Source organism: Pithys albifrons, chromosome 5 (assembly GCF_047495875.1).
Source record: "Pithys albifrons albifrons isolate INPA30051 chromosome 5, PitAlb_v1, whole genome shotgun sequence".
In the NCBI taxonomy this organism is placed as follows: domain Eukaryota; kingdom Metazoa; phylum Chordata; class Aves; order Passeriformes; family Thamnophilidae; genus Pithys; species Pithys albifrons.
In genome coordinates, this window is record NC_092462.1 from 46,859,863 (window position 1) to 46,881,887 (window position 22,025).

The following is a 22,025-nucleotide window of genomic DNA, read 5'->3' on the forward strand; positions in this document are numbered from 1 at the left end:
CCCTGCACTCATATTACTTTCACATAACCTAAATACTATCAGGTTGCATATTCTGTATTACTGGACATGTATTAATATTCATCTGGATAGTGCTTAATTCCTACCAGGTCTTTAGTCATTACTATAATAAGCATATCAGTACAATAAGTGACATTGTAATTGTACAAACACAGCAATCACTGCAACTGTAAAAGCACATTAAACACAGTACAGCTGTAACCTCCCAGGCAATTGAATAATTCTAATGACTTTTTTTTCTTTTCTGATTTAAATTTGTGCAAAAAAACCATTCACAATCCCACAGAAATATTTCAGTTTTATCTTACACCACAAAGCTTAGTCCTGGATGACTGTAAACAGAACAGAAGGAGCAGGAAATGTAGCTCTGTAGCAATTCATTCTGCTGACTATCCTGCTTTTCTATCATCAACAACATATAATACTGACATAGTTAAACTCCACCATTTCATCACCTTTATTTACCTAATTCAAATGATGACATTTATGGCTAGGTTAACCTTGGTTCTCTAAAGAAGAGCCAGACTCTCTGGCTTCACAGCAAATCACTGTGCTTACCTGTTCTGCATCGTGCCCATGTGGTCCAAATTGCTGAGCAAAGAGCACTAACAGACTCTTCTCAAATTTAACATTCACTAACAATTTTCCAAGACAGAGATTTTCTGAAGGCTGATATATTTATTAGCTAATCTGAAGACACAGAAATGTTGAAGGAATTGATACTTTAACCAAGTAGGATTTCTTTTCTGTTGAGTACTAAAGAGTAGGTTCCATGTATGGACACAGAAGTGATTACAAAGCAGTACTTAAGCATGCTTTTGACCAGGAGATTGGAAGACCAAATAATGGATAGCTGCCAGAATCCATACACTGAACTCACAAAAAAGATGCATTGCATATATTTAACACGGACACACTTTATTTTCCTGGAGTACTAAAGTAGTCCCAAATCCTGCAGAAGTGCTGAGCAAGAAAGTGGGTAGACCAATAGATTCAATGCAATGTCAATACTAATAATAGCCCAACAGTGATAAGAATGTAGTCTGATGGAGGTATTATGCAGCAGAGAGGACACAGGATCAGAGCCATTATTTCTATTCAGAACCTACCCAGGCAGTTCACTGACAATATTTTGCTGGTGGACCATAGACAACTCTTCACTCAGTATTTTAAACTGTGCTCATAAGTCACTTGTATACCAATAAGTACCAGAAAAAAAATCTGCTAGAATGTTTGTGGCTTATATTTCTCACCTGTGATTTAAAAATTCCTATATGAAAAGGTTGGAAGAACATAAATTAGTCACTGTTACTACCCAAAAATGACACTTGTTTACTTCTAATAGAAACATTTTCCTGTTTTAAAAAAAAAGACAAAATGTAATTTATCAAAGTTTGTAATTGTATTAATCCTGCAAAAATAAGTCTGTTCAATTGTGTATTTTTTTATTGCAATTCTGGTGCCGAGCAATAGGACAAGAGGCAACAGGCAGAAACTGAGGTACAGGAAGTTCCACCTGAACTAATTTGCAAAAAAAAACCAGGGAAAAAAAAGGCATCTTTTTCCTCATGTAATCCATATTTCCCCATGTGCCACTTAGAGTTAGACAAGCAGCTTAGGAGCAATCTTAGCCCACTAAAGTCAGAAGCAGGTTTGTTATCAGCAGAACTGAAATGAAATTATTGCCCACTTGTCAGACAAGCAATGTAAGAACACATTTGACCTTTACCTTATAAAAGTCAGATCTTTCAGTCTGGACACTGCTGAAAGTTTTAGCATTCAAGGATAACTGAGTTTTATTTACTTATTCATTCATTTAATATAGATCTTTCAATGGTATTCACACTTTTCTGAGTCCATTAACCATGTCTGTAAGCTAATAAAGTCTGTGATCATATGGATTCTTCTGGAAATTACATTTTGCTTAAGGTGGGCCTAATCAAAAGAGAAACCAATCAAGAGGCACTTTCACCTTTGAGTGAGGTAATCTGGCCTCTTATGAGATGATAAAGCTCTTACCTATCTAGGCAGCCACCTCAAAGATATGGGGGACTGCATACAGGAATAAAAGTTTACTGTGCAGACCTCATAGTCATGACCTCAGCTAAATGATCTCCAATCTGTAAAAGGTATGGTATGTGGTGATTATATATCCTCAGAGGAAAACAGTATTTGGGAGATTAAAAAAAAAAAAGCAGTTAACCAAACCTCCCCTCTTCTTCTCCCAGGAGTTTACGAGAACATAATCCAAACTTGTATGAAATGCAACTTAATGGCATCAGCTCACAACAAGAGAAAATCCAATACAGAATTAAGTCTCCAGGCAAGAACCTCAAACCAAATAATGCATGGAAAGTCTACAAACACAAAAGTAGTTTAAAGTAACTCAGTAGCTTTGAGATGACAGCCATTATTCAACAAGCTGAGAGAGCAAGAAGTTTTCATTGGGGTCTGACTCTTGGCTCTTCAGTCTCCTGCAAGATAGTAACTCTATACTGTAGAGAGGACAGACATCTTTCCTTCCTCAGTTTACCCCAAATGTCATCAGCCTGCTTGGCTACACACCAAATATGCTACAGTCAGACTGCAGATGTGCAGATAACAAAATCACGATGTTCTTTCTCCCATTAACTAAACCCAGCAGTCAGTTTAGATCAATAATATTTAATAAATATTTTTATATATGTGTAAGAGAGTTTCTGGATGCTGGAGTTCAGGGATGAAGTTTCAGACTTGGATATAGGGTGATAATAATCTGCCTCTTTCTTAAATACAGCCCAAATTCCAGGAGCACTGAATATCTACTGGCATATCTGGAAGCAGTTGACTTCTCTTCTAAAATCAAGTTCCTCCAGAACTTCCCAACACAAGTGGCAGGCCTCACTTGTCCACCACAAGCACATTGCAAATGAGGTGTGGAGCTAAGCACAATCCACGCTGGCTCTGCAATATGTCAGCATGGGTACTTTGGCACAAAGCTTCTAAAACTGGAGCCTGAGGATGCAGCAGGTGCATCCCCCTCAGCCAGGAGCAGCCAGACCCAGCGACACAGGGAATATCACAGTTTTCTGCAAGTATGGCTCACACACAGTACCTGAGAGCCACAGCCCCAAGCTGTATTGAAAGTCATACTTAAAGTGGAATAATATTTCAGAAATCTCACGTGTGTTTTTCAAAGGTCCATGGGGACTGCAAGAGCTACAGACACGGGAAGAATAAAGTAAAAGGATCCCAAGGTATGAGGGAGACCAAAATTATTGCTCTATGGACATTGCTCCAGTAAATAAATCTTAAAATATATTACCATGTGGCAATTAACTGCTGGGCAGCTACATTAAAAAATACTCAGCACCATCAGGGCTTTCTATTGAACAACCTTAAATCCATCTAATTCTACAGCGTAGACTGGAAAAGTTGACAGTTTGCTCCTGTTGCCTTGTATTCAAAGCTATTTGCCAAATAATAAGGCAGACATCTTAATGAGGTAGGTCTGCTTTGCTGTAACAAAAGGGGTTTGTTGGTTTGGGGTTTTTGGGGGGATTGAGGAATCTCCATTAAAGGTCATGAAATCACACCAGCTGAAGATGTGCCCTGCACTGCAACCACTGACTATAAATAAAGCCTGGAATGGAGTCACTCCGTACTAACAAGGCAATTAGACCATTCTAGCCCTGCTTCTTTTGGCAATTTCACCACTGATCTTCTGAAGCCAAGTGCTTTTTATCCACAGCCCATATAACTTCACATGCCACTGAGAGAGATGAGATTATTGAGTGTAAAGTACAAAATGAGGGCAACTACTACAACCTAGTGCAGATGGATAATGATGGGGCACCATGTTCAGCAATTTATGTCTTACAGGGAATGGGAAAGTTGTGTAAGCAATCTGTTATCATTTAGGTATCAAAAGATTCATTTAAACTGCAGAAGACAGGAGTTTGTATTTTATGTACCAAATGGTCTTACCCTCTTCCTCTCTGTATTATTTAACACACTGTTTAAAATATATTCTAATGTCAGTAAATAAGAAGAGTAAATATGACAGCTAATTAGATATGCACTAGTTTTTTATTAATTTTACCTCAGCTGGCTAGGCTTATCAAAAATGAATATATATCTCAAGTATTTGATATTTCATAACTTTTACATAATACTGATACTCTCACAAATCCCTCTGACTTCTATATATACACATAACCAATGAAAAACTACAGCAAAGGAAATTGAGTATTTGTGAGAGCTAACACATAAAACTTAACTTGCACCTGAGAAACAAACTACATTATTTTTACAATAAAAGTCCAAAACACTGTTCAAAATCTGTTCTGTCATTTGCTCCAACATACAAACCTCAAATTACAGAATGCGCAGAGCTTGTTTTGTACATAGTTTTGCCCATTATGCAACTCTGCTCCCAACTATGCAACACTGGGACCATGCTTGCTCCAGTTCTGCAGCATGCACTCTACCAGTATATAGTCAAGTACAATTTTAGACATAGTGTCTATGTCTCATTTATAGGACTTCAAGAACAGGGAGCAATGTGACACACTTTCAGATTTGAAGAACAAAGACTAAACTTTCTACTGAGAGGATATTTCTCATAGAAGATGCCCTGATCCTTGTCTTATAAAAAAGCTTTATTTCTTGATAGAAAAGTATATTATTTGCTAAAAGCTATATAAAATTCTCCAGTTTTAATTTCATAAAAGTTTAACAAAACATAAACAATGTTTACCACTTACATTCCTATATACAGACCTTACATTAGCTAGTTAAAATAGTCAGAGAGGTAACAAATCAGAAATAAATGGCACACGACTACATGATTCAAATTCCAGGTCACAACTGCACAATCACAAAAAAAAAAGAGCAGCTTAAAATTCTCAGTCACTGGATTCTGCTTTGTTCTGTTTATAGCTATGTTCCCCTTCTCTCTGCAACTATGCACCAGTTCCCATGGTCATAGCAGGAAGAAAGTATCTGAAGCTCAGGCACGTTCTCTTCTACCAGAGAACACAGCTCCCCTTCCCGAAAAACATGGTAATAGCGCATGAAGGCCTTGGTATCCAACATGGCATCTGTTTGGTCCCCCACAGACACTGCTGAATCCAAAGCTGAGTCAGTGGAGTCAGTTGTTGAAGTTCTTTTGAACAACTTGCTGGCATCAGACCTAGCAGCACCATCTTTATTACAACCACAGCTGCAGTCTCTGTCTTCCACTGGGCCATTTGTAAATGAAGCTTTGTCACCCGTGCTCTGTGCTACACTTTGGTGTCCTCCATTTAAACTTAAATCCTTCAGTGCACCTGCGGCAGGTGACCACTGTGGTTTTTTGAGAGACAGGTTTTCCACAAACACATCATCATCTAAACTTTGTTCTTTTAACAGTGCCCCATGGTGACCTAAATCCAAACTGCAGTGTCGTGAATGCTGAATGGATACAGTACTGTTTGCCCACAATCCTTCATGTTTCAGGTGCTTCATTTTGTCACTTTGCTTTCTCAGGGCTGATTCATCAAGGGATCTGGAGAAAAACCATGAGCGGATAGATCTTCCTAGAGCACTGTAAAATCTGTTCTCTTCTTCAGAAATTTTCACGCAGCAGGCTCTAGGGAAGCAATGGCCCATATTGTGGGAATGCTTTGCATCAGTTTCTGGCTGCAAATTGGTTTGGTAGCTGCACTCAGAAATGACGAGCTGTGCAGGGTGTATGTCTTGGCCTTTTACAGTATGCACAACCTCGCCCTTATCTCCAGATTGATTTGATTCTGAAAAATGGCGTGAGCACAAGGCCTTGTTCCATGGAACAAATACATCTTGTTTCTCAAAGCGACGATTCTTTTGTTCCATAGCCCAAACATAAATCATTATTTGGCCCCCAGGGATCAATACCCTTGCCATTTCCTTTATTGCTTTGACTCTTCTTTGTTTAGTTGAGAAATGATGTATCACTGTGAAAAAAAAAGAAAGGTATTATGTACTGAATATTAGTAAAGACAGGGCATTTTTGTCTTCAACCTGTTCCACATGTTTAATCATTTTAGCACCTCATTCAAACATCACTTGCTGCAAGTCAGCAACAGCACTGAATTTACAGGTACTACAATGCAAGTTTACCCCAGAATGCTCTCTTTCATGATTATGTTCCATGGATGAAAATAGGAAAATCCCAAAGAAGGAAATCAATCTCATCCCAAAATACTGATTTGAGAAAAGTCAGGCATATAACCTGGAGGTTTCTGTTTCTCTCTGTAAAAGGTCAAGGCATGACTAGCTTTCATCTAAATGCCTGGCCTTTAGGTGAGCTACATAGTATCAAGTTTGACTTTAGCTTCTGGCACACTTTTCAGACCTACCTTACTGAAAAGAGAAAACCTTTTCACCTTGTAAAGAAGACAGTCAAATATAATACCAGTAAGAAGATATTTTGTACTTTTATATCGGCACACTTTCAAAGAACTAGTGAGAAAATTTAGACAAGCATTTCCATTGTTTTAATTTTGTAAAATTAAATTTCATTTTTGTAAAAAAGAATGTTTACACATTGCATGTCTGAGCATGATGATTTTTTAACATGTATTATGCTACTAAAAAGAAGTCAAATTCAAAATAAAACTATTGATCACTATATTTGTATTTTCTTTCCAAAATAATTTCCCTATTTTCAAATTTCACTCTAATGTGAAATTAAGCTACATTTAAAGATTTTTACATTATTTCTATCTTCCTATTCACCTGGAATAGGAAGAAGCCAATTTTAACAGTCAGAGAAAAGCTAGGACAACTATTTTCTCTCTAAAGACAAGTATTTTCTCTCTAAACTCTCAGAAGCATTACCTTGTCCTGAGCTTGGACACATTGGTCATGGTGTTCTCTATGTCAGCAGTACTGGATTTGATTCAATGAATGATGTAAAGATGATAGAGTCCATAATTTGTTTCAAGTAGACTTGGAGTCAGCCATTTACACATGCAAAACATTCAACCTACCCATGCAACAGCATGTAATAATAGTGTATGTTCTTAGCTGAAGACATCTCCATAGATTCAGAAAAATTAGATTATCCTTATATGTGCTGCTTGACAGTAGCCAATTCAACTTGTAGAAATAGTGTCATTTCAACATTGCAGTTGTGAAAAGTTGTGTCCAACTAGCACTGCCTTTATTTAAAACAATTATTAAATTACCAAGGAGAGAAAATGTAGCTTTATTACAAGCCAAGAAAAGCATTCTTGGCAGTTGATATTAACTAGGCTCTCAAAAGCTGCTGAGAACACAAAATAGCCAACTCTGAGAAAAGTTACCCATCTATGCGGTCAGTATTTGTTACCAGGTACTCCTGATTCAAGTAATTTTTTCTTGAACTTTGAAAAAACAAAAATTAATTTCTTGCATAGAATGGGGAGAAAGCAACTGATATGTTCTCTCATACTGGAGCTAGGCCATTTATTACCACAGAACCTACTGCAAAATTTTATCAAAACTGAGATAGCATAAGCACACAAACTTAGTTTACCAGAAAGAAATGCCAATCAGCCAACAGAATACATGCAAGCTCTATCTAAGCAATTAACTTAATGGTTTAAATATTCTTCCTGGTTAAAATTATAGAATCACTTTGGTCGTTCTGCAGAAAAAGAAATCCTATAAACATGATTATACCAGCAAAGACAGTAAGAATACTTGACTACATACATAAATACTTGTTTTTCTCTATAATGCGAGGAAATACACTTTATTCAGAATTAGATGGACCCAGGTATACCATATCTATATTCAAGAGGGGCTAAAATTCATTATTGTAAAATGTACTGAAATAGGATGTGAACTTTTAAATTTGTCAGGCTTATATCTGATATAAATGCTAGATAGGTATGATATGCTTCAAAGTCAGATGATCTGATAGCCCTGAAATTATGCTACAGGACCTAAAATATGGGTAGGGCTCACTGGTTAACTAGCCAACATGAAAACAAAGTAGTATCGTTACTGCTTGCATATTAATCACCATTCCTTTCCACCTGTGTATGTGAAAAATACATTTTAAAATATATTTCTATCACATTTCAATTAGTTTGTTGATTGCTATCAATAATATTTATTATGCTTTTTATTTTTGCTGATACATTGAAAAACCCTGGAACAAGATCAAAGGAGTAGAGCTAAAAATATAGACTATAACTGGCTACTCTATTTTTCAACTACACTTTAATTTTTACTTCTCAAATTATGAGTAATATTTTCAAAAGGAGAGATCAGAAGAGTTAAGATGCTGAGATGCTTCACTCATTTACAACAAATGCTTGTATGGCTCTAAGTTCTTACTTCATGACTAAGAGAAATCTCAATCAGCAACACACAATAGTTAACGTAAGTTTCAAGTTCTGCTATAAAGTTTTGATTTCAATGCATCTGCTGAGCAAAACAGTTCTTATGGAGGAACCAAGAGTTTATCTTGACCACCTCATCTGTTTAAACTGCAAGCAGACATGTTTATATTAGTTTTCACTTGCTTAAAATGCATGCTGGAAGGAAATCTTTTCTCTACAGGGTGAACAAGACCACATATAAACAAACAAATGATCCACATATTTCCTTGGTCAACAGCGTCTCTGTGCAATGGAATTTTTTTTCATGTTTACTACATTCACTTCAGTTACATCTGCAGTGATTCTAAGGGAAGTGTTTCAAAACAATTAACTGAAATGAAGCCACATGGAAAGAAAACAACACTCAAAATTTCTCATTTGCTGTGGGCCAGAATGCAAGTATGTCGTCTTACCTCCAATGGAAATGACTGCATTGAAGCACTGGTCCCTGAAGGGCAGGTTAAGGTTGTCACACACAAGAACTTCATCATCTTTCTTCCGTGCAATCTCTACCAAAGCTTCACAATAATCACAGCCGACATTATACACTTGACTGTTGACACTGAGATACTTTCCAGTTCCACAACCTAAAGAAAAGAATACTAGATCCAAAGTTCTACATTCCAGACAATTGCTATCCCTCCCAAAGCAGTGAAAATATTGTGAAGGCCTTCCTAATCCCAGGGTTTCCTGTAAAACAATATGAGGGCTTGTGCCTACTAACCTAACTGCTGCAGAATTCATCTGGACTGCTTGAAATGATATGTTCACACCATTAGGATTGCAACAGTACCAACATCACCAACAAAAATACTCATTACACAGCCTTGTATAACAAATAGCATGTTATATGTATTTCTGTGGGGAATTAAGGATAAGTACAGGTGGGAGGAGGAAGCAGTGGTCCTCTATGGCCACTACTGCACATCTTAAGAGAAAAAAATGAATCATGCTGCTTCACACTAAGCCTTTATATAGCCTGGTATCCTGTTTCCAACAATGAGCATAAATGCGTACCCAGGAGAGAGTAATAAAAAGGAAAGCATTATAGCCCTTTTCCTCAATGCCATTCCAGCTTCCAGCTACTTTCTGTTCAGGGGATTTCCTGAAGCCAGTGTGTTTTGTATTTTCAGGGATCTGCAATAGATCTCTTTTCCAAGTCCTTCCCCAGTCTTTGCTAAACCCCACACAATACCTGTCCAGGGCATCCCATTTCTCTCTAAGAAGTCCTAAACTACAGATGCCACTGACACAAGTCAAAGTGGAAAATTTTACCTTCAGATACAGACTTGAAAATAACTGTAAATCATAAAAATTCTTGTCATGTTACAAGCACATCCTCTTTCTGTCTTTGTGCCAATGCATTATAATCCAGGTAAATGTAACAAACTGTTCTAGAATGTCTTCCACCTAAAAGTCTGTCATCTCAAGGACTGTGCTGTACTAAACTGACATCTTTCAAAGTGTTCCTCAGTGCCGTATGCATAACAGGCACTTTTCAAAATTATATTAGGAATCATTCACTGCAGTTCTGGGTCAGTAGTGAAGAATAATTTCTGAAAGTTGACAGCCAAGCAACGGGGTAGCAGCCAGGCAAAGAGAATCATCTCAGTATTGGTAATTCGATTTAAAGGCCTGGAGTTATCTTTAGAAACATCACTGCTTCTTGCAGCACTGCTGCTCTCAGGGATGTTAATGTGCACCATTATCTAGAGAGACAGCACAGGAACTGTTGCGGAACAGAACAACACTTTGGTGGTGAAAAGGAGCACATTTCTAAGCTAAAAGCAAGTGCTATTCTTTGAAGTAACATTTGAGATAAATGGAAAACACTAACATTTGCTAATGCAGTTCAAGGAATACATGCAATAAAACATGAAGCTCTGGATGTTAGTGAGAAAATTTAAGTTTTCAAAATTTGTCTAAAGTATTATTCATTATGGTACTTGCACAGAAACACATTTATTCAACCATACATTAGCTTAGAAGATCCAGTTGCTTAGTATCTGGGTTTTGGTAAAATGCCTTTTAACCACAGTGAGTTTTCAGAAGTAAAAGGTCCTCTCTGGAATGAAACTAAATAGTCTCGATAATCCCAGTATTCTAAAAATCTCCATTTGCTGAAGATTCACTTTTAAATGAATCATCAAGAGAGTGAATTCCTTCATGAAGCTAACAATGGCCAAGCTATTGGCATTTATTTTGATGAATAAAAATAAATGGCAATTAGACAAAATGTTATTTTAATAAAAGGTGGTATTAAAGTGAAAATGAAATTATCAACTAAAGATCCCATTTGAAAATTTTAGTGCCACTAGGCATTAGTGCCTCTTTACTGCCACTCCTCCCTAAATACATACCAAAAATAAACACAATAGTCAGATTCCTGTAGATCTTAATAAAACTCATAATAGGAGATACCTTGTGTGCCTTAAGGGGAATATTCTTACTGCCAACTGTAAGCATCTCTCCAGATGAGACTGTAACAGGATGACCTTAAGCTTTCAGCAATCATTGTGACACCTGCTGATAAAGCCTTGAACTTCAACCAAGCTTCAAGTGACTTCTGTTGAAGAATGGCTTACCTATATCAGCGACAAGACTGCCAGGCTTTTGCTCCAGCAGGAAGTTCCGAACACGAGGCCACGCTTTGCTTTGCAGATCACTAAAGAAGGCAGCTGTATTTTCATACACACTGTGCACATGCTGCTTTTCTAGCTGGGTAGCCTCATGTTCCATCCTGAAAACATAATGAATATTATGTCCAATAAAACACAAACTCTTGCAGCATACATTTCACATTTTATAGGCATGCATACTTCAGGACCTCGTAAGTTGACATTCATAAAATCATTACATCCATCTAACAGCCATATTTATAAAATAGTCTGTACTCAAAAGATCTGATTTTATTTCATGGAAGTCAAGAAAAAATGTGAATGTATCATCTTGTCTGAGACGCATGATGTAACTGCACGTGCCTATTCAATAATATAATAATATGCACATTCCCAAATTCACCAGTGTAGTAAAAGCTTATTTGGTGCAAAAGAGAGCCTGGATTCAGCAGAAGTTGCAGCATGTGAAACACCAAGTGGATGAAGATACTGAACCCCTTCATACAGAATCTTACATCTTCCTTAATATATCACCTCATTCAAGTACTAGCCAGGTCTGGCTTTAATATTTGATGGAGGCTGATGGGTTTACACTTCAAAGTGTGAAGGCATTCTTCAAACTAATTCAAACTGCCTGTTTATTTATTTCCTTCTCCATTGTTAAAACAGAACTTATTTTGACTGTTCAAGTACTCAACAGAGAGGAAAGCCTGTTTGCAAATTTCGTACAAGAAATTAAGCATTATACTATCAAGGTAAAATTATAAAAGTGACTCCTTGAACGTCATTTGAAAATGCCAGAAGCAAAGACTTCAATTTGCTTTCATTGATTTTCAAATAATATACATTTTGGAATCATAATAAAAAATGTTTCTGTCTCTTTTAGTACTGAAAAAAATTATTATGATAAAATAGACAAGAATTTATGAGAAAAGACATGTGAGGAAAAAATTATTTTAAAAATACCATAAATAAATATGAGCTCTCCAAAAACACCTGTCCTACAAACATAATCTTTTTAATTTAAAAAATGGGAGTTAATCCCAGTGACTGAAAAAACAACTAACATACTTCAAATTAAGTGTGTGTGAATGCTTACAGACTAGTATGTAAGACTTGATCCATTTCTCTGGTTTTATATACTCTGCTATTCACAAGGTTGGGTCAAATTGTTAACGATTGTCAAGGTCTACTCTGGCTGCAGCATTTATGAATATCTCTCTTCAAAACATTTATGTTCAGTATTTTCACAATCTTTTTCTTCACAGTTTGCAATTTTAAGTTGCATTAGCTCACTTTTTACCAGGTGATTATACACTTATACATAAAATTTAAATTCAGAAACAGTATAGCACATTCCTAATGGGCACATTTTCAGTGTCATTGAAGAGTGGAAACCTGTAACAGGCTGAACACCATATGACAGTATTGCAACAAAGACTTGAAAGTATATGTCCCAGAAGTTACCCGTAAGAACTTTTCCCAGAAGGCCCTTTCAAGTTATGTTGTCAAATAGAATGTGTTAGTTGCAGTAATTTCAAGTCAGTATTCCTTACAGTCAAAAGCCCATTCTTTTGTTCTTATTTGACCCTTAAATACAACAAATTTGAGTATTTCATGTCTCCAGATACCTTTCCTCTCTGCTTCAAAACATACTCTATTTTGTTGTTCAGCTGCCTAGGATTCCTCTAGTTATAAGTAGTAATTCCGAAGACTAACAATCACTGCTTTTCTTTTGTTGTCTGATAAACTCCTTGCTCTAGTTTGTACTCATATTTAGTTACTGTGTGGTTCAGTGTATCCAAGTGCTTTTTTATCTTTCCACTTTGAAGCTCTTTGTTAAATCTTTACAGTTCTTAAAAAAACAGGAAAAAGGAGAACGTTTTCAACCATCCCTACTAAATTTCAGTCTGAACTGAAGGTTAATTTGAATATTTAAAAAAAAACAACACAAAAATCAACTTGGGCTTGACTTAGAAGATGGCAAGAATTTTCCATTTGATACTATGTTACACTTTTCCTATAATGTCTTCATTGCATTCCAATGAAGGATGAAGTCTGGCTTAGTTTCCTATTGAATCACAAGACCATTAAGTTTTTACTTTAACTTTCTTGTTCACTGGGACTGGCACTGAGTCTTGGACAACACAGAACACGCTGGAGACTTCCACGTATTACAACATTGCAGTGGAGATTACAACTTTTAGATAAACTTAATAAATATTGTCAACAAAATAATTTGGTTACTCTGTTTGAGTAACAGTAATATACTAAAATACAAATTATTTCATGCACTGTTTTGTAACAATTTCCATTCCTGCAGATTGGCTATATTTTGCAGAAAATTAAGGAACATGGGGAAATTAGACTTGCCAATTTGACTATCCAATCAAGATCCATAATACTATCAGGTTTTCCTTTACAGCACAGCAGGGAAATATCCTAGCAATTAATCCTCTTCATTTCAGTGTTTACGAAAAGCAAGAAACCTGCAGAGTCTGCCCAAACATGCAGCTGCACCACTTTCCCACAAGTCTACTGTCACCAAAAAACCCCAGAAACTTAGACCCATGTAACTTTTCACGCCAAACTCAATGCCTCTACTTCCTCTTGCTGAACAAAACAACCATTACAACTTCTTTGCCTAGAAAGTACCAGACAGTGCCTCTGTTGCACATGAACTGTAGAAAATTATAATTTCATCCAACTTTTGGATTGCAACCTCTAGGATAATTGGAAAGCCTGTTACGCAAAGTAGGTAATGAAAATCCAAGCTGTCCAGAAATCCCACTGCTTTAGCATTTGTTCCAATTCTCATTTCAGCTACTCCAAAGCTGTCTGATGAGACCAGCAAAGGAAAGAGGAGCAGAAGGTGGTACACACTTTCCCAATGCTCAATTCTTCTCTTGCTCTTCTGCTCCTGTCAAAGAACTCACACAGAGACTTGGAGTAGAGTCGTGAGTGTGCAGTAAATTGGCACCCAGCTGTTCAGTCACTGCAGGAAGCCTTGCCAAGTCCCTAAAACATGAATGCAGCTCAACAAATGCCAGCCTCCTGCAAACAAGCACTTTGGGAAAAAATGGAACAGCAACATTCTCTTCCCTTCCAGTGCTTTCTGGTTATCATGATTCGTTCATGAGACTACAAGAGGCCCTTGTTGCAGCTGATCTGTTAAATGAGGAAACGGATGAAAATTTTAGTGCCATTTCTGCTGAATTTGTGGGGAAATGGATCACCAATCCATCAGATGTAACTATGGTACATGAACAAACTGTTTGAAAGTAAGTAGGTTATAGTCCATTCACTCTTTCCTACGCTACCATTTTCTCTGTTAAAAAAAAATTAAAAAGAAAAATAAAATATAAACTAAAATATTACAGCTTCCCAGGAGGTAAAAGGAATTGTACAAATATGATCTATATTTTCACAGCTACATATCTGACTGAAAGTTCCCTGACTCTGAGGTAATTGAATATCTTCCTTTTCCATTAACATTATCTAACCTTTAAGATAAGTAACTTTTCAAGGATACTGCTTTAATAAAAGTCATGTTGCTTGGTTATATTCTGTTGCTGCCAAAGTAAAAAATATGTTTAAGGAAGGGACCTTGAAAACAACCAAAATTAATACCCACCATTTCCAATATTTTTAAAAAATCTGGTTTGGGTTTGGGGGTTTTTTGGGGGGAAGGGGCAATGTGTTCAGACTTTTTTTTGTTGTTTTCCAAAGTGTGCAATTTATAATTTTGACCAACTGTTTTATCCTCAAGCAGAAAAATTATTTGCTGGCTCCCAGATGCCAGGGGTGCCCTGACACTGATGTGTAGGAGGCAGTGTTCAATCCCAAAACTCTGCCTCTACCATGGTCTACCCAAAGCTTTTTGCACTTAACCTGCAGTTCTGACTCCCTTGCAATCCTTCTCATATACCTCAAATTATCTCCATCCAGTCACCTACGAATTTTATCTTCCATCTTCTTTTCATCTCTTACATCTTACTCCATGTACCTGAAGCATGTGCTATGTCAGCCCCACTATTTTAATGTGATGTACAGTACTGTGAAGTCTTGACCTGGCTCATGTTCAGTTCCTTTTTGCCTCTATGCCCAGGCCAAACAGAATACCTGGAATATGTGGTAAAGGTTTTGTCAATAGCCTCTTGGAAGCACCCTGTGATTTTTCACAGTTTTCATCAAATCATGCATTGCTTCTCTTTGTCTTGAAATCAATTGCTCTTGATTAATTTGAGCCACAGGCTTTCCTTTCTTCTTTCTTGCAACTGCCTATTTTCTCTAGCCCTCTGACGAGCAGCAGGAATTCTCTCCACTCAGTGGAGTCAAATATGCAAGATTTCAGCCTATTAATGAGGGACCCTCTTAGTTACACTCTTCACTCACTGATGGGAATTCTCAATAGCATTTTGAATAAGAACTCCTGCTTCAAAGATCTAGGAAATTCAACACAGTTGTGTCTCTCTTCGTTGCCACAGCAACATAAATCTTGATTACACATGTAACTCCATCTATGGATGCAATAACCTAATTAATTGCTGGCCTTAAATCAAACAGTATAAACCACAAGAGCCAAGTCTACATCCTCAATACCCTGCTCTCAGCAATAACATGTGCACCTGTACCATGTACACCTAAGTAAAAGGTGGGGCAGTCCGATTTGCATTCTCTCCCTTCATCTACAGAACAGGGAGAACTACCTATTCAGTGAAAAATGCTTCCAGTTTAGTTTCCAGACTTACCAGTCTCTTCTTTCAAATGTAAGTAGCCACGAAATACGAAGTGAACGGCCCTAATGGTCACCTACGAACTACAGTATTTTTTTCCATGCAAAGACAAAAATCCAATTCATGGCCAAAAGCAAATCCTCATTGCAGCCCTTCTCAAAAACAAACCTAAGATTTCTTTATCAGAATGTTGCTTAGCCTTAGATTGAATTCATAAATCACAGTAACAACTTCCACTGTGATTTACAGTGATTTCTCTTTTCACTCGTGCAGGCAACAAATTGGTCTATGCTGATATACTAAATGGCTTCCAGTATGAATCATTTCGATATACAGAACAGCTATATTAGTAAATAAAGGATAATGAAACAAAATAATAGGAATGCTGCCATGAATAGTTAAACTAGCTGCAATGAAAGTTTAGCAAGAGGATACAATTGGAGATTATTTGCTTATATAAGGCTAATAACTTTGGTAATTAATTTCCACCACGCATGAACTGTTATCATCTCATGAAAATGCACAGCCTGAAAACAGAGCAAGGAGAACTTCATGCAGCATATCTAAAATCCTTCTGAGCTGAAGTCCTGATCCAAGACCCTTCCTCCAGTACAACTTGAGAAATTCTGAAGAGAAAAAAAAAAGAGCTGGTACACATTTGATGAAAACCACTGTTAGTTGAAACATTCACTGTGAAACCAGCAGTTTAAAGTAATTGGAATAAAGTCACTATCATTGTATTTTTTCTTACTGAAAAATAGAGAGAACCTAGTCCCAGTGAAACACTTAAAGGACTGCAAGACCTCTTGTATGGTCTTGGACAAAATAAGCTTCTGGTTCAAGCTCTAGTTACTCAATTAGCTTCCTTTTCCAGTTCAGACAAAACCTAGTACTATTCACTGCACATTCTTGGATCAGTTAATCATTTAATATTTCCCTTGCTGTTTTGCATTTAGGGTCATAGTCTATGTAGCTGAAACATTGCACTGTAAACAGATATATTTCACTAAGTACATAAACTGCATGCTGTATATAGGTAACACTCTGCTAAATCACAATCCACAAATATGGACCCTTGGCCATAAAAAAAACCCAAAAGGAGTACACTCATTCCCAGTACCTTTAAGTGTCTGTTCATCTTTACTATCACATCAAAACTCATAAATCAGCTTCCAGAAGACAGTCCCTACCGGAGTCCCACACAGCCAAAAATCCATTGTGCTAGATGTGCACTGATGTGTGTCTTCAGGTCCCGCACAGAAACACGCCATACAGACACTAGAGGAGAAGGGAGGACTAGGAAAAATTTGGGCTACTGAGCAGGAAGGAAAATTGAGTAATAAATGGTACTGAGAAGAGCAGAGTGTTTAGATTCTTCTTCTTCACTATTCATGTTAATTGCCACCAGGTGTTGCTACATCAGTGACAAAGGGACAAAAACTCAGGGAAAGAATTGGCTGGGGCTTTTAAAACAAGTTCAGGGTTTCCAAAACATCTAGCCTTATAAACAACACTTAAGGAACTGATTGCACTGGCCTCAGATTAGCCAGTCTCAGAGCCACAAGAAATTAGTTTTGAGAATCTGTGGACAACATGTACGATCTCTAGTTTCATGAGATTCTAGTAAACAAATTAGGAACAGTTGGTTTAGATGAAATTACAGTAGAAGGTTTGGTACCATTTTGAAGACAATGTTTAGATTGTAGCTCCTAAAATTCACTATCACACTGGAAGGATACCCTGAGCATATCTGCCCACAAGTATTCTTTGGACACTCCTCAATAATTTCTTTGTATGATGAATTAGAGAGTAAGAGTATACCTACAGACAGCCTAAACCACCAGGGCTCATATGGACTGGATAATGGTATCAGAATTCAAGTGTTTAAACACACCAAAAAAAGACAAAAGCAAAACATTACTTTTACATAAGAATAACCGACTTCACAAAGGAATACTGAAGGAGGAAGGATGGGATGACTGGCAGCAGTTCTACAGAAGTGGGTCGGGGTGCTGTAACATTTCAGATTTAACATCATACATGCTATAGTGTTACAGTGTTTTTTGCAATATGCTGTCAAAAAAAAAGAGGATCAGCACATAGAAATAGGACAGATCCTTGCAAGTTACGTAAACCTGTCATTCTCCCCCAGTCAGCACTGCTGGCATATCAGTTCGAACATTATGTTCAATTTCAAGCAAGATTATTACAGAAGAGAACAATTTATCACATATCATTGTACATCCCTAAGAGATCAGAAATCAAGTAAATCTCTAGGAAAGAAATTTGTTGCAAAATGTTTGTGCAGAACAAGAGAGGACCATCTTCTCATAGAAGCAGGGCTGCTGTGGAGTAGGAGGGAAAAACCTATTTTCCAAAATTTAAGGGTGGACAAAAGATAATGGGCTTAAACTACAGGAAGGAAGATATGGGTAAGGCATTTTAAACAAAATAAGATGGACAAAAAACCACTTCAAATTATTGTAGACTGGGTAGGACATTGAGCCTGCATCAATGGAGTCTTTAAAACATAAATCAGTAAAGCACCTGTCAGGAAATACTTTGTGCCCTGCATCACTATCTCAAAGCCCCTGGCCATGCCACTCTACCCATAAACTTTAAATGCAGCTCTTTTCTCTCCATGGTCACTGTATCTCTCAAATATTTGTAAATGGTTATCTTGTCTTCTCTCCTTATTTACCAGCAGTTAAGCAAGCATTAAATATTTAGTAATTTTCATCCTCCCCGATGAATCAGTCAAGGTGGTCTTCTACAAAGTATTGTTTTCATTCTCTATATCCTCTCCATATGTCTTCATTCTTCATGCCAAAGTACATTAACAGAAATATTTGATTCCTAAATGTCATCCTACAGTTCTGGAATTATAATTTTGTAAATGTCTTGTTTCCTTACACTCAGGCTTTGCACTTAGAGCATTATTTTCAGTTGGATTAGTTTTAATTTATGCAGTATAATTCTCCTTTTTTTCTGCTCATAAAGCTCATTACTGTCGGTGTTTACATGGTACTTGGTGTAATATACAAAGCCTTCCCAATTAAAACGATTTACAAACTGACTTAGGTAAGACATTCAATTACTTGAAAACACATTTTCTGTTGAAATCTTAGTGACTGAAAGATAAGCAGCACACTATCAAGTAGGATGTCAGACTGAGGCTACCAATTGCTATCTTTGATCCCAAGATGAAATGTAAAATGTTGCAGAATCAATTACAGTAATTACAGAACTACTAAGTGGTTTTCTCTTTGTACATTTCATAAACTACTCTTGATTATCACATTTATTATATCTGAACATGTAATTTCCTATCTTAAAATATTAATAGACAAATGTATTCATTGTTCAGCATACTCACCAAATACAGTTTTAAAAGAAGGACAGATCTTGTGGCAGACAGTGTTTGGTATTAGGATACTCTCTCAGTAGATGACCGTCAGAATGAGAGCAAAGACAGCATTACATTTTTGTTACCCTACAACACCAAAAAATCTGATACGCTTTTACTTTTTTTAATTCTTAGGTATAGGAAGTCATGTATTTTACATTTGCTTTCTTGAAAAACTAAAGGTGTCTCTTGGAGGCTGGTGCTGAAAGACAAAGGTTATCTTAAGTACTCTCTAATAGTAATTGGATGCTTATGCAGCTGACAAAGGCTTCTGAAGATACAGCACTAATCCCATCAGGATTCAGATTTAGACCTAGACACAGAAAACCTGCTTTATGTTGTTACTAGAAGGCTGAGGTGTAACTCTTCATGAAGTGCCTGGCCACTGTCACCAACACAGGTTCTTCAGTCACAGCCGTAGCACACTGAGCAGTGTGAAGGCCTTTGTGTCCTGTAGTCAAAATCCCTAGAAAAGATACTTGCTGTTCATAAATCACCAGAGCTTCACTGAAAGATTGTTTCATTTTTAATGCTTTATAGTATGAGTGACATCTTTTTACAAAACTCATGTCTAAGCCCTCTGTTTTAAGACCAAGAAAGGCCTTTACACAACACAATTTTTTCTGATCATCATAGAAAGCAGAAGGTCCCTCCCTGAGGGAGCAGGAATTTCATATGAACACTACTAAAGTTGTCCATTTGTAAAATACTTTAGTATTTATTTACTGTGACCTTTTTAGGTGTATTTTTTTCTTAAAAACAGTATTTTCCAGGAAATTACTGTATGATGGGGAGTAAGAGTTGACACCTACAAAAATCATTATCTAGAGCATCAAAAGAAATATTTTATTTGAAGAAATGTGGGCCACAATTTATTTTTCTGAAATTATTACATGTTGATCTGTTGTAGTTTGGGATTATTATGTAAATTCTCTCCCCTGCCACTTAACTGCCCAGGCCAGCGGTTGACAAAAGAAGTAGTTAACTGTGATCGCTGGGGTGGGGGCAGGTTTGTCTCTTTTGGTTTTTTTTTGGATATTCTCCTCAGTCTTGGCTCGGCGGAACGGGGGAGTGGGGGCTCCAAGGAGGCAGGCTGCCCTGCTGGTTACTGCTGGGGTTTTCCCTGGCTGTCTTGCCGCTGCCTACTTCGGATTACTTTTTCCTGCCGTGCTGCTACCTGCCTTGGATTTGCTGCTGGTCGCTCGTACCTTTTCTGCTTCTTGGACGGGGAACACAAGGGAAAGAGACTGAGTCCATCTGAAAGCCCACTGCTCGTCTGTTTCGCTGGAGAGGGACTGAAACTCACTCTGCAGCCAGCGGGCTGTGACAAGGACACTTAAGTATAACCTTTTCTCCCGGAGGAAAACCTGCTGGGTTTTGTTGTTGTTTTTTTTTTTTTCCCTCTTATGGTGTTGGGGAAGTGGGTTGCACTAGTCTGTTTACATATATATATATATATATATATATAGCAGTTATCCTTCTTGTATTAAAATTCCTTTTCTTAAATTTGATAAAGAGTGGTGTGATTATTGAGGAGGAGGCCCCTCCCCTGCTTGTGGGTAAAACATTTTGGTTTTTCCCCTCAAACCGAGACATTTCTTGGCGCCCAACGTGTGGGGCTTGTAAACAAAGAAGGATAACTGCTATTTTGTGGCACCATGTGGGTCTTGAGCTTAGAGTTCATCAGGACCATTCTGTATAATATATTGGCTTTTTGTTGGTACAAATTCATGCCAAAAGGAGCGGCAGGTTTAAGTCTTATCAACAAATCAATGAGCAAAACTCAAATAGCCGCAATTATTATTGAGTTCTTACTCTGGATTTATGGTGCCATGAATTCGATGCCTTTGGATGTCATGTGGGTGGTGCTCTCCAGGCTGTTTTCCTGCCGCAACCTAAGCTGCTACCTCTGGGGATTCAGTGATAATAGTACGGACCCTTGGGAAGGAACAAAGGGGAATCTCTTCTCCCAACCCTTTGTCCATTCCCCATTCAAGTCTGCTACAACAGCTTTTGAGATGTTTAAATTCTCCCTGGATGCCAGAGATATCTTGCTCTTTATGGTTTTTCTGCAGGGTTGTATCCCTGCAGCTTACAGAATGTTTGAAGGTAGGGCCAGGGTTTTTCCAGAATGCATTCAGAAACCTAGCCCAGTGAAGGGGGAAAAGCGAGAGAATAAAACCCCTGATGCCACAGTGAAGGGAGAAAAGGATGAGGCTAAACCAGGAGGACAGGCCAAGCCTATGGAAGTTGCCCCTATTCAGAAAAGGAAATATAAGACCAAATTAGACCATCCAGCAGACGATGAGGGGGCTGCTGCACCTCCACAGCAAGCAGACCCAGAGCCTGAGATTATCACTGAGTCATTGTCATTTGATAATCTCCGTAGTTTGCGGAAAGACATTGCTCGACACCCGGGTGAGCCCATCCTGACTTGGTTGATCCGAGTTTGGGACCTTATGGGTGAAACCTTACAACTGGATGGTGCTGAAGCCAGGTTTTTGGGGGCTCTGGCCCAGGACGTGGCTATTGAACAGGTGTTCGTGAGGGAATCAAAGCCCCTTTCACTCTGGGCACGACTTCTAACGAGTGTAAGAGAGAAGTTTGTTTATAGAGAAATCCTGCAGGAACATCATATTAGGAAGACTTGGAAGACGATGGAAGAAGGAATTTTACGTCTGAGGGAGATGGCAATGATGGACGTGCTTTTTGGAAGAGGTGGGCAAGCCAATAATGACCCTGACAAGGTCAGATGCACACCACATATGTGGTGGGACCTTTCACGCTCGGGGCCAGCTGAATACACCGATTTCCTGGCATCCATGTATAGGGAAGAGAACCATGAAACAGTGGGCGCAGTAGCAAATAAGCTCCG

General features: G+C 37.8%; 1 protein-coding gene across 4 annotated transcripts in view; it reads right to left on the reverse strand.

Moving 5' to 3' along the window:
• Window positions 1-605: 605 nt before the first annotated feature.
• TRMT9B (tRNA methyltransferase 9B (putative)) overlaps window positions 606-22,025 on the reverse strand; it is a 118,755-nt gene continuing 97,335 nt past the window's right edge. For 3 of the 4 annotated variants that reach the window (XM_071556437.1, XM_071556434.1, XM_071556438.1), the window contains 3 exons: window positions 10,976-11,130; window positions 8,804-8,992; window positions 606-5,972 (listed from right to left, as the gene is read on the reverse strand). In XM_071556437.1, coding sequence (XP_071412538.1) covers window positions 4,939-5,972; window positions 8,804-8,992; window positions 10,976-11,129 — 1,377 coding nt within the window. In that variant the 5' untranslated portion in view covers window position 11,130 and the 3' untranslated portion in view covers window positions 606-4,938. The remainder of the gene's footprint in view (window positions 5,973-8,803; window positions 8,993-10,975; window positions 11,131-22,025) is intronic. The other variant, XM_071556436.1, reaches the window with a different exon arrangement.